General features: G+C 47.7%; 1 protein-coding gene across 3 annotated transcripts in view; it reads right to left on the reverse strand.

Annotated features, from left to right (window-relative positions):
- The window catches only part of ABCA9 (ATP binding cassette subfamily A member 9), a 271,200-nt gene that overhangs the window by 17,871 nt on the left and 239,754 nt on the right, over positions 1-13,575 (reverse strand). For all 3 annotated transcript variants that reach the window (XM_073559967.1, XM_073559966.1, XM_073559968.1), the window contains 6 exons: positions 9,654-9,713; positions 9,290-9,381; positions 8,580-8,673; positions 7,586-7,703; positions 7,357-7,448; positions 6,466-6,644 (listed from right to left, as the gene is read on the reverse strand). In XM_073559967.1, the coding sequence (XP_073416068.1) occupies positions 6,466-6,644; positions 7,357-7,448; positions 7,586-7,703; positions 8,580-8,673; positions 9,290-9,381; positions 9,654-9,713 (635 nt within the window). The remainder of the gene's footprint in view (positions 1-6,465; positions 6,645-7,356; positions 7,449-7,585; positions 7,704-8,579; positions 8,674-9,289; positions 9,382-9,653; positions 9,714-13,575) is intronic.

Consider the following 13,575-nt stretch of genomic DNA (forward strand, 5'->3'; position numbering starts at 1 on the left):
TGAGGTGTGATCTCTGCCTGCTCTGCATCACCCCACCCTCGCTGTACATACTGACTAGAGCTTTGTGTACCTCCCTCTTGTGGAGAGATGTCTTCCTCCTCCATCGACTCCTCCTCATCTTGCTCACAAAGTGTCCCCTGCCTAGGCCTTTGTGAGGAAGCACGTAGCACAGACTGTCCAGAGGCAGATGGCATTTGGGACTTCTCATCCTCCACCTCTTCCAAAACCTCATCCCTTAGTGCTTGCAGTGTTTTTTGAAGCAGGCAGATAAGGGGGACAGTCATGCTGACTAGTGCATCATCTGCACTCGCCATCCGCGTGGAATCATTGAAGGCACGCAAAACGAGGCAGATGTCCTTCATAGAGGCCCATTCAGTGGTGCTGAAGTGTGACCGGCGCACATTGCGACTTGTTTGCGCCTGATGCAGCTGGTACTCCATGACTGCTGCCTGCTGCTCACACAACCGCTCCAACATATGTAACGTTGAATTCCACCTGGTGGGTAGTTCACATATGATGCGATGTTCCGGAAGGCGTAATTGGCGCTGCAGGGCAGCAAGGCGCGATCTTGCCGTGCTGGAACGACGCAAGTGAGCGCACTCTATGCGGACCTTGTGCAGCAGTGCATCAAGATCCGGATAGTCCCTCAGAAAGCTCTGCACGACCAAGTTGAGCACATGTGCCAGACATGGGATGTGAGTGAGGTTGCCAAGGTCAAGAGCTGCCACCAGATTTCGGCCATTGTCACACACTACCAAGCCCGGCTGGAGATTCTCTGGCAGAAACCACACGTCGCTCTCCTGCTTGATGGCATTCCAGAGCTCCTGCACTGTGTGGCTTCGATTCCCCAAAGAAATTAATTTCAGTACGGCCTGTTGACGTTTGGCCACCGCTGTGCTCATATCGGTCATAACAGGCTCCTGCTGCGCTGTTTCAGAGGAACTTGAGTAGGAGGAGGAGTCAATGTGTACAGACTGGATTCCTGCAATCCGTGGAGTTAGCAGAACACGTAGAGCGCCACTCTCCAGATCTGTACCCGGCTCCACTACATTGACCCAATGGGCAGTGAGGGAAAGGTATCGTCCCTGTCCATGGTTACTGGTCCACGCATCAGTGGTCAGGTGGACCTTGCTACTGACAGCGTTTAGTAGCGCATGTTTTATGTTTGCCTCCACATATTTCTGCAGGGCAGGGACGGCTCGCCTGCTGAAATAAAAGCGGCTGGGCACGGTGTATTGTGGGACTGCCAATGCCATGAAGTCCCGGAAGGTGTCAGTCTCCACCAGCCTGAATGACAGCATTTCAAGTGCCAGTAGTTTGGCAATGCCAGCATTCAGAGCCTGTGCTCGGGGATGGTTTGCCGAGTATGGCCACCTTTTCTCCCATGCCTGTGCTACCAATGGCTGTCGAGTGGCCTGGGAGTGTGAGGATGACTTGGAACGTGGTGCTGTGGGTGGAATGTCACAGGGTCTCCGGACAACAGTGCCAGAGGTTCTTCCTTGGCGATCCTGTGAGGAAGCCGAACCAGCTATGTGTGAGCTGGAGGAAGAGGCCCCAACACGAGCTGAAGAGGTGGTAGGTGGTGCTGCACGTTGGCCTACGTCTTCAGTGTGTCTGTGTAACTCCACCTCGTGATTGGTACGCACATGTTTCCACATATTAGTGGTATTGAGGTTGCTGACATTTTTCCCTCTTTTGACTCTCTGATGACACAGCTTGCATTTGACAAAGCAAATGTCATCTGCAACTGTGTCAAAAAAGGACCACGCACTGCAAGTCTTGGGAGCGCCCGTTTTGCCTTTTGAAAGTGGAATGCTCCTAACGGGTGCCGAAGTGGAGGCTACAGGCAACCAAGTCTGCCCCCTCCCTCTCCCTCCGGTTTTGGCCGTTCGGGGAATCTCTTCCTCAGAGCTGCTCTCACCACCTTCCTGTTCCTCACGCCATGATGGGTCAAGGACCTCATCATCTACACTCCCCTCTTCAAACACCTGCTTCTCCTGGGTTGTCTCGCCAGCACCGTACGCACCAGAAAGTGGTAACTGAGTCTCGTCATCATCTGATGCGTACTGAGGTGTGCTGACCATAGGCACTGGCCCACCCACCTCTTCAGATTCAGAGGGACAAAGAAGTTGCGCATCACTGCATACTCCCTCTTCTTCACGTTCTGGAATGCTGCTTGGCTGGCCCCCTCTTTCCAAACCAACAGATTCCGAGAACAGAAGTAGAGACTGTGATGGCTCCTGTCCAGGGCTCTCTGACTGCCTGGGCACTTTGGCAGGTGGTGAAGAGACAGATGGTTGCTCTTCGGTGCTCTGGCCCTGAGAGGATGTGGAAGTAATTGAAGGCAGTGCGTTAGCTGCCATCCATCCGACAACGGCTTCAATTTGTTCCTCCCGCAGCAGTGGGGTACGGTGAGGTCCTACAAAGCTGCACATAAAAGGACTGTTGCCTGCTAAAACTGGGGGATGCTGACTCACTGGTGCCAACAGCAGGCACAGAATCCCCACGTCCTCTCCCTGCAGTATCCCCACGTCCTCTCCCTGCAGAATCCCCACGTCCTCTCCCTGCTGAAACTCCACGCCCACGGCCACGTGCCTTAAGCGGGTTTTACACTAAGCGATATCGCTAGCAATATCGCTAAAACGTCACTGGTTTTGTGACGTTATAGCGATATTGCTAGCGATATCGCTATGTGTGATACTTACCAGCGACCGGCTCCCCCGCTGTCCATCGCTGATCGCGCGAGAATGTCCGGCTCCATTTCTCGTCGGGCGCTTCCTGCTGTGACGTCCAGCGACGCGTGGAGGCGGGCGGGAGGACGCAGGATCGCTGTTTGTGAATGGTAAGTATCGTGCGCTGCGTCGCTGCTGCATCGCTGCTGCATCGCTGTGAGATCTTTCTGTATGAAAGCTCACTAGCGATCATTTAGCGATGCACCAGCGATCCTGACCGGGTCGGATCGCTGGTTGGATCGCTGGTGCATCGCTAAATGTAAAAGGGCCTTTACTCCCTGCCTTCTTCATCTTGCTAGACTGAGAAAGATAGGCAGAAAAGTACAAAGGGGGGCCTTAGTGTGCTTATTCCTGAACAGCTGGTTACAGGTATAAGAAACACTAATTTTATGAAGTGTGTGTCGACTACACTTTAATGGGAGCGAATGTGGCCTACACAACTTTCAAATGTAGTGTTTGGTGAACTTTGCTGTTTTTTTTTTGGGGAAAAAAAACTAAAAGGATGTGACCAAAGATTTGAAAGTCAGAGTATCACCAACTTTCTGGAACTATTACAATGCAGGCAGGTAACCTACAATGCAAAAGATGAGGCTCCAAAAAAATTGGGTAATACTAATCTGGCTGCAGCTGAAGGGCACAAGCCAGAAAAAAGACTCCTCTATCTACTCCTATGTAGTGTTTGCAACCAACCAGTGTAGATGGATATGGATGGATGCACACTAATAGGAGAAGAAAAAATGAGCTGCAATTAAAGAAAAATATGTGTGAGGCAGTGACGCACGCTGAGCGGCCTACAACCAGACGTAGCTGCAGGACACACTACTCAGCGTGAGCTGCACTCACACACAGTCAGAGACCTCTCAGACAGCCGTGAACAGTGCAGCTAAGTGGGCACTAGCACTGACAGGCTGCAGAAAGGCTCCGCTGTCTACTCTTAGAGTGTTTGCAACCACCGTATATGGATACGGATGGATGCACACTAATAGGAGAAAAAATGAGCTGCAATAAAAGAAAAATGTGTGAGGCAGTGACACGCTGAGCGGCCTACAACCAGACGTAGCTGCAGGACACACTACCCAGTGTGAGCTGCACTCACACAGTCAGAGACCTCTCAGACAGCCGTGAACAGTGCAGCTAAGTGGGCACTAGCACTGAAAGGCTGCAGAAAGGCTCCGCTGTCTACTACTAGTGTTTGCAACCAACGTATATGGATATGGATGGAAGCACACTAGATAGAATTTTTTAAAAATAAGCAGCTCAAAAAGAAAAATAAGTATGAGGCAGCTGTGAGGCATGCTGGGTGGCCTACAACCAGACGTGGCTGCAGGACCCACTCCACAGCGTGAGCTGCACTCACACAGCCCTTGCAGACAGCTGTGAACACTGCTGCTAGGCAAAAGCAAGCTACAGTGGTGGTTTATGTAGCCTGGGTAAAGCACAATATTGTTTTGAGAATCGCTATTTCTAACTGTCCCTCACAGTCTTCAACAGCAGCCTGTCCCTAACTGAATTCACAGCAGAGTGACCAGAAATGGCAGCGGCGGTGGCTTTTATAGTGCATCATGACATTATTTCAGCAGCAAATCACAGCCATGCCAATAGTTAACATGCCTACATGCCTAACAGGATGTGCCCACACTTCTGAGGATTCCCATTGGCTGAATCAAAGCGAGCGGGCTGATAGCATTATGGGAACTTCTGATTCCGGTATCCGATATGAAAAAAGTATCGGAAGTCAGTATCGGAATTCCGATACAGCTAATATCGGCCGATACCCAATACTTGCGGTATCGGAAAGCTCAACACTAATGATAAAGTAAATGGTGTCATTTAAAACTACTGCTCGTCCGGCAAAAGAACAAGCCTAATACGGCTATGTCGATGGAAAAATATAAAAGTTATAACACTTGGAAGAAGGAGAGAGAAAAAAAATCAAAGTGCCAAAAATGAAAAATACCCAGTACTGAAAGGTTAGAAGACAGTCCTTAGGACCATGCAGCCTCGGGGACACAGCCTGTGAATCCCACTAGCTACAGTCATGGCCAAAAGTTTAGAGAATGACACAAATATTATATTTTCACATGATCTGCTGCCCTCTGGTTTTTATGTGTGTTTGTTAGATGTTTTTATCACATACAGAAATATAATTGCAATCATATTATGAGTAACAAAAGCTTATCTTGACAGTTAGAATGAGTTAATGCAGAAAGTCAATATTTGCAGTGTTGACCCTTCTTCTTCAGGACCTCAGCAATTCTCCCTGGCATGCTCTCAATCAACTTCTGGATCAAATCCTGACTGATAGCAGTCCATTCTTGCAAAATCAATGCTTTTATTTTGTCTGAATTTGAAGGTTTTTGTTTGTCCACCCGTCTCTTGATGATTGACCACAAGTTCTCAATGGGATTAAGATCTGGGGAGTTTCCAGGCCATGGTCCCAAAATCTCTATGTTTTGTTCCCTGAGCCATTTAGTTATCACCTTTGCTTTATGGCAAGGTGCTCCATCATGTTGAAAAAGGCATTGTTGATCGCCAAACTGCTCTTGGACGGTTGGGAGAAGTTGCTCTTGGAGGACATTCTGGTACCATTCTTTATTCATGGCTGTGTTTTTAGGCAAGACTGAGAGAGAGCCCATTCCCTTGGCTGAGAAGCCACCCCACACATGAATGGTTTCAGGATGCTTGACTGGTGGTAGCGCTCACCTGGTCTTCTCCGAATAAGCCGTTTTCCAGAAGTCCCAAACAATCGAAAAGGGGATTCATCAGAGAAAATGACTTTACCCCAGTCCTAAGCAGTCCACTCCCTGTACCTCTTGCAGAATATCAGTCTGTCCATGATGTTTTTTCTGGAGAGAAGTGGCTTCTTTGCTGCCCTCCTTGAGACCAGGCCTTGCTCCAAGAGTCTCCGCCTCACAGTGCGTGCAGATGCACTCACACCTGCCTGCTGCCATTCCTGAGCAAGCTCTGCACTGCTGGTAGCCCGATCCCGCAGCTGAAACACTTTTAAGAGACGGTCCTGGCACTTGCTGGTCTTTCTTGGGCGCCCTGGAGCCTTTTTGGCAACAAGGGAACCTCTCTCCTTGAAGTTCTTGATGATGCGATAGATTGTTGACTGAGGTGCAATCTTTCTAGCTGCGATACTCTTCCCTGTTAGGCCATTTTTGTGCGGTGCAATGATGACTGCACGTGTTTCTTTAGAGATAACCATGGTTAACAGAAGAGAAACAATGATGCCAAGCACCAGCCTCCTTTTAAAGTGTCCAGTGGTGTCATTCTTACTTAATCATGACAGATTGATCTCCAGCCCTGTCCTCATCAACACCCACACCTGTGTTAATGGAGCAATCACTGAAACGATGTTAGCTGGTCCTTTTAAGGCAGGGCTGCAATGATGTTGAAATGTGTTTTGGGGGATAAAGTTAATTTTCTAGGCAAATATTGACTTTGCAAGTAATTGCTGTTAAGCTGATCACTCTTTATAACATTCTGGAGTATATGCAAATTGCCATTAGAAAAAATGAAGCAGTAGACTTTGTAAAAATTAATATTTGTGTCATTCTCTAAACTTTTGGCCATGACTGTACATGCTACTGTGACATTCTGACCTCTAGTGGCCACTTCATATATGTGCAAGCATGGAGAATGCCAAGATTACAGAATACACAGTACATTTATGCTGCCACGTAATGTGCACGCTACCCTTCATATAGGACGCATGATGGCCATTGCTTACCGTCTAATGGCCACGTCTGCGTCTTCCTTCCTCAGACCCTTCACAGCAGCATAAATCTCGAGATGTTCCCGTACGGTCAAGCTCGGCCACAAGGGGCTCATCTGAGGACAGTAGCCAAGAAACCCAGTGGACTCATCTGTCTTATGGGACACGGGAGATCCGACACCGCACAGCTCTACCTGTAAATAATGATGGATTACTGTACAGCGATGGCGGGCATTGTGTCCATTCTGCATTCCCGCCAATGCAGCTCCTCATCCAATCCTTCCTGTGGCTTTGGTGCTTTCTTTTCTCAGGTGTCACGATGGACGTTCTCTTCCAGATCTTAGGTTGTAGCCGGCATCAACTAGTTCTTGAGTGATGCGACACGGCAAAATTCATAACTAGTGATGAGTGCAAGGCCTCGTTACTCGAGTTTGCACAGGGTGCCCGGGTACGCACCGAGTATCGCGGGTGCTGGAGTGACATGTTCGAGTCTACTCGGCCGTTTAGTGGCTGTTAGACAACCACAAAACATGCGGGGATTGCCTGACAAACACGGACATATGAGTGGGGTCCAGCACAAATCCCCGCTTGTTTGTAGTTGTCTAACAGCCACTACACATGCGGCTGGGTAGACTCAAACATGTCACTCCAGCACCCGCGATACTCGGTGCGTACCCGAGCACCCTGGGAAAACTCGAGTAACGAGGACTTGCGCTTATCACTATTCGCCACCAGTGGGGTCTTGTAGGTAAATTTGGCAGGTTTGCTCATTACTACCCACAACCTATCTACAGGATATAGGAGCAGTGTACGCAATTCTCTAATATGGACCTATCACTGCGTCTTTTGTATTTTCCGTTTTTTTTCCCACATTTATCAACCTCTCCGGACCCTGAGCATACTCACATTTCCTGCAGTTGGTTCCTCCTCGCCCGCCAGCACGTACACAGATGTGGTTTTCCCTGCTCCATTGGGTCCTAATAGACCAAGCACCTCACCTTTACATACAAAGACAAGGGGACAATCACTCAGATCATCCTGCACATCAGTCATGGAGGGTAACTTTGCCTTTGGATAATGGAACTATAAAATATTACATTTCAGCAAAGTTGTAAAAATAATCTTTGAAACAAACCTTTTTTGACGTGAAATGAAATGTTTCTCATTGCTACTTTGGTCTTTTTCCGGAGCCGGGAGCAGCCCCTCCTGACCAAATATTCTTTGCGCAGGTTGTCGACAATAATCACTGGCTTCTAAAAAGAGAAAGAAGTAGAAAATCATTTCTAGGGCCGGTAATTCCGTTCTAGATACTATTTGCCGATAGGGTGTGTCCTCATTTGTTTCAATGGAATGTTTATATTCTATATAAATATATTTATGTAATATATACATTATTTTATAATTTATTTTTTCTTAATTATTTTGTCACTATGTATGAAAAAAAAATCAAATTTAGCAATTTTCTCATCGGCCACAAGGGCTAATGCTGGACTCACGCTTCCAGTTTTCTACAGAAGACTTTTAAGCAGTCTCATAATCACAGACAGGATTACATTGACTGATTACACCTCTTGTACAGCAGATAGCACCACCAATCAATGATGTCACAGCTCACCTCCTCCCCTTATTGTACAATAAGTGATAACACCTTTATATACTGATTGCACAGTACCCACCATTCACAATAGATGTCACAGCTCACCTCCTCCTCTTGTACAATGACTGATAACACCTCTATATACGGTAGATAACACAGGATCCATCATTCACAATAGCTGATGTCACAGCTCACCTCCTCCTCCTGTACAATGACTGATAACACCTCTGTATACATAGAGTGACTGCAAATTTTAGACATAAAGCTGGACAACCCCTTTAAGTAATTCACAGATGACGCATTATCTTAAAGAGTAGCCACATCCAATAAGAGGCACAGGAGAGGTAGTTTAGCTCCTTCCGGAAAGTACGTATTTGCATTATTTCCCCTGTATGACTCCTCAGGGACACCCAGCCTCCACTCTCACACACAACCCTGTCTCTAAAGAGGTGCAATCTCGCAAATCAGCTGATCACTGAGTCCAACTCCTGGAACCCAGTGACCACAAGGTCTGCAGTCTATGAATGATTACCTCTTCTGCACATCTGGAAGCCAACATAGTGTCATCCTCAGGTTCTTCCAGCGCCTCAGAGTTTTCCTTCACTTTAGTTTTCTGCCTGTAGGTTCTAGAATGACAGGAAGAAACCATTTTGCAGAATGATGTGATGAAAGACTGGGGTACTGGTTTTTTTTCTATTAACCTCACCCACTGACTGTATCCTCTGATCATATATTTGTCCAAAACTACAGATGTAGCAGAGCTGAGGGTGTCACTGAACAGTTTCTTGCATGCTAGTTAACCAGTTCAATACCGGTCCATTTTCCCCCATTCATTTATTTTACACATTGTGCTCCAGATAAGATCATAATACACCTTTTGGGAGCATTATAAAATGTAAAAACATTTTTATTTGATTTCCCCTATAAGTGGGGCTGATATATTAGCCCCGGTTACAGGACAAATTCAGCCTCCTGATGAAGACTGCAGAGATGATCTATTTCTGTTCAGATCCAGCAGCTCCTGTTCCTTCCCGGCTCCCAGCAATCACATGATCGCAAAACTCGCTAAATTTTTGCACAAAAATGTGGCAACTTCTATATGCCTGTTTTCTGCCATAAAATGAAGAATGATCTATTAACCCCATGATATTCTTACAGTGACTCTGCTTCATCTGTTCTGTCCTGACCTCACTCATGGGTAATGATATCTGAATCATCTGGAAAATAAGAATTGCACAAAACCTGAAAATTGGATCTCTCCTGATGGTTTTCTTCCCGAAGAACCATTCCAGGCCCCACAGAATCCCGAAGAATAAGATGATATGAATCAAAGGCTGGAAGTGGGAGACAAAGGTGGAGATGTCAATGGAGTGATGTAGAAAGCACAAGAACATGGTGAGAACATGCAAGATTCGTGTCCGGTTGGTGCTACTGGTGGTTCTGCACTTGGAAAAACTTCATGGATTCAGAGCAGTCTTCAAGAAATGAAACATCTGCATTTACCATTGCCCTGTTCCCCCTTGAAGCATGAGGCTGCAGCAGTTGGGTATTGGTATTTTACCAGGACGTCCCCGTGTATAATGTTGATAGTAAGAAGCATACTCACCATTAAGGCAATGTAGCCATCGACTGCAAAGTCTGAATCAGGATCGAGATCGTAAAACATCTGGAGCGAAATAAAAAAAATTCACAGTATAACTAACATGGATATGTGCATGGGAAGCAAAGGGTTACAGATTTTACCATTGCGTGCATGCCAAAAAGGACTTTTCCATCATATTAACAATCAGCACCCAGCGAACCCAGGCCAGTGCGAAGGTGCAATGCACCCCTCAGCTCAGTTTTTGGCGTATGTGCACACAACATTTGGCAGATTCCGCCTGGAAACATAGCGCACAGCAATGCAAAATTGGGGTTGTTGTGCACATGATCAGTCTTTTGTACTTTTAACCTCTTCAGGGTTCGGAAACCATGAACTGTTAAATGAAAAGACATGCATTGGGCGGCTTAGTTTGGAAGCAGCCCCCTCTTTATAGTTCAAACAACAAGAAAAATACATCAATGCAAAAAATGACAGGAAAGCCAGGAAAATCTTGTCAAAATAAAGTTGTGATGTGAAAATACCTTTACATTGGCTACATACACTCACTGGCCACTTTATTAGGTACACCATGCTAGTAAGGGGTTGGACCCCCTTTTGCCATCAGAACTGCCTCAATTCTTCGTGGCAGAGATTCAACAAGGTGCTGGAAGCATTCCTCAGAGATTTTGGACCATATTGACATGATGGCATCACACAGTTGGCGCAGATTTGTCGGCTGCACATCCCTGATGCGAATCTCCCGTTCCACCACATCCCAAAGATGCTCTATTGGATTGAGATCTGGTGACTGAGGAGGCCATTTGAGTACAGTGAACTCATTGTCATGTTCAAGAAACCAATCTGAGATGATTCGAGCTTTATGACATGGCGCATTATCCTGCTGAAAGTAGGGTACATTGTGGTCATAAAGGGATGGACATGGTCAGCAACAATACTCAGGTAGGCTGTGGCGTTGCAACGATGCTCAATTGGTACCAAGGGGCCCAAAGAGTGCCAAGAAAAAATTCCCCACACCATGACACCACCACCACCAGCCTGAACCGTTGATACAAGGCAGGATGGATCCATGCTTTCATGTTGTTTACGCCAAATTCTGACCCTACCATCCGAATGTCGCAGCAGAAATCGAGACTCATCAGACCAGGCAACGTTTTTCCAATCTTCTACTGTCCAATTTCGATGAGCTTGTGCAAATTGTAGCCTCAGTTTCCTGTTCTTAGCTGAGAGGAGTGGTACCCAGTGTGGTCTTCTGCTGCTGTAGCCCATCTGCCTCAAAGTTCGACGCACTGTGCGTTCAGAGATGCTCTTCTGCCTACCTTGGTTGTAACGGGTGGCAATTTGAGTCACTGTTGCCTTTCTATCAGCTCGAACCAGTCTGCCCATTCTCCTCTGACCTCTGGCATCAACATGGCATTTCCGGCCACAGAACTGCCGCTCACTGGATTTTTTTTCTTTTTCGGACCATTCTCTGTAAACCCTAGAGATGGTTGTGCGTGAAAATCCCAGTAGATCAGCAGTTTCTGAAATACTCAGACCAGCCCTTCTGGCACCAACAATCATGCCACGTTCAAAGGCACTCAAATCACCTTTCTTCCCCATACTGATGCTCGGTTTGAACTGCAGGAGATTGTCTTGACCATGTCTACATGCCTAAATGCACTGAGTTGCCGCCATGTGATTGGCTGATTAGAAATTAAGTCTTAACACACAGTTGGACAGGTGTACCTAATAAAGTGGCCAGTGAGTGTAAATGTGTGCACTGAATATATGAAAAAAGCACTGGAGCTGAGTGCTCGTTGTGTAATACCACCAGTATAATCCCTTACATTGGCTTGCAAAAGTATTCACCCCGTTGGCTTTTTACCTATTTTGTTACATGTGTTTAAATACTTTTGTAATTCGATTTGTGTGTGATGCATCAGCACTAAATAGTTTAAGTTGTCAAAGTGAGAAAAATTTAGGCATAAATTAAATTTATGGGACCAAATAAATAAAACTTGGCACGTGCATTCAGTTGTATGAAAAAGCATTTTCTCCCTTCCCAATTTCCTATTCTTTTGCATGTTTATCCCACTTAAATGTTTCAAATTATGAAACAAATGTAAATATTAGAGAAAGATAACACAATTGAACACAAAATGCAGTTTTTAAATGAAGGTCTTTATTATTAAGGGAAAAAGAAATCCAAACCTACAGGGCCCTGTGTGAAAAAGTGATTGCTCCTAAACCTAATAACTGGATGGGCCACCCTTAACAGCAACAACTGCAATTCAGCGTTTGCGATAACTGGTATGAGTCTTTTACAATGCTCTGGAGCAGACCTAAGCAAAGTGCGGCCTGCGGGCCACATCCAGCCCTTTGGCTGTCTCAGTCCTGCCTGCGGACCGAGACAGCCGAGGGGCTGGAAAACTGCGGTCCACGGGCCGCACCATGCCCGCCAGCTCGCTGTCTAAATAGGCGCCGCTGACTGCATTGGTGGAGGAGGAGCCTCCGGCCACTTCCTCCACCAGCATGTGAAACAGCTGACGTGATGAAATCCTTTCATCGCGTCAGCTGTACTACGTTGTGGAGAGTCAGTGCACCGGAGACAGGGAGACAAGCAGAGTGCCAGGGAACGAGACCGAGGTGAATATGTGGTGTTCATTTTTTTTAATGTGTATTATTATTTAGGTCGGCATGGGGATGCTATGAGGATGTTGAGCTTTATAAGGTGAGGCTATGGGGGTGTTCAGCTTTATAAGGGGAGGCTATGGGGGTGTTGAGCTTTACAAGGGGGGGAGGCAATGGGGGGGTCGAGCAGCACATTGAGAGGCTATGGGGGTGTGCTGCACAAGGGGAGGCTATGGGGGTGTTGAGCTCTACAAGGGGAGGCTATGGGGGTGTCGAGCAGCACATTGAGAGGCTATGGGGGTGTCGTGCTGCACAAGGGGAGGCTATGGGGGTGTTGAGCTTTACAAGGGGAGGCTTTGGGGGTGTCGAGCTGCACAAGGAGAGGCTGTGGGGGTGTCATGTTGCACAAGGGTAGGCCATGGGGGTGTCGTGCTGCACAAGGGAAGGCTACGGGGGTGTCGTGCTGCACAAGGGGAGGCTATGGAGGTATTGTGCTGCACATCGGGAGGCTATGGGGGCTTCTTGCTGCACAAGGGGAGGTTATGGGGGTGTTGAGCTTTACAAGAGGAGGCTATGGGGGAGTTGAGCTGTACAAGGGGAGGCTATGGGGGTGTCGAGCTGCACAAGGGAAGGCTACGGGGGTGTCGTGCTGCACAAGGGGAGGCTATGGAGGTATTGTGCTGCACATGGGGAGGCTATGGGGGCTTCTTGCTGCACAAGGGGAGGTTATGGGGGTGTTGAGCTTTACAAGAGGAGGCTATGGGGGAGTTGAGCTGTACAAGGGGAGGCTATGGGGGTGTCGAGCTGCACAAGGAGAGGTTATGGGGGTGTCATGTTGCACAAGGGTAGGCTATAGGGGTGTCGTGCTGCACAAGGGAAGGCTATGGGGGTGTCGTGCTGCACAAGGGGAGGCTATGGGGGCTTCTTGCTGCACAAGGGGAGGCTATGGGGGTGTTGAGCTTTACATGGGGAGGCTATGGGGGTGTCGTCCTGCACAAGGGGAGGCTATGGGGTTGTCTTGCTGCACAAGGGGAGGCTATGGGGGTGTCGTGCTGCTCAAGGGGAGGCTATGGGGATGTCGTTTTGCTCAAAGGGAGGCTATGGCGGTGTTGTGCTGCTCAAGGGGAGGACATGGGGGTGTTGTGCTTAACTATGGGAGGCTATGGGGGTGTCGTGCTGCACAAGGGGAGGCTATGGAGGTATTGTGCTGCACATGGGGAGGCTATGGGGGTGTTGAGCTTTACAAAGGGAGGCTATGGGGGTGTCTTGTTGCACAAGGGGAGGCTATAGGGGTGTCGTGCTGCACAAGGGGAGG

This window comes from Dendrobates tinctorius, unplaced genomic scaffold, assembly GCF_039654945.1.
Source record: "Dendrobates tinctorius isolate UK_male_01 unplaced genomic scaffold, ASM3965494v1 ptg000014l, whole genome shotgun sequence".
NCBI classification, from domain to species: domain Eukaryota; kingdom Metazoa; phylum Chordata; class Amphibia; order Anura; family Dendrobatidae; genus Dendrobates; species Dendrobates tinctorius.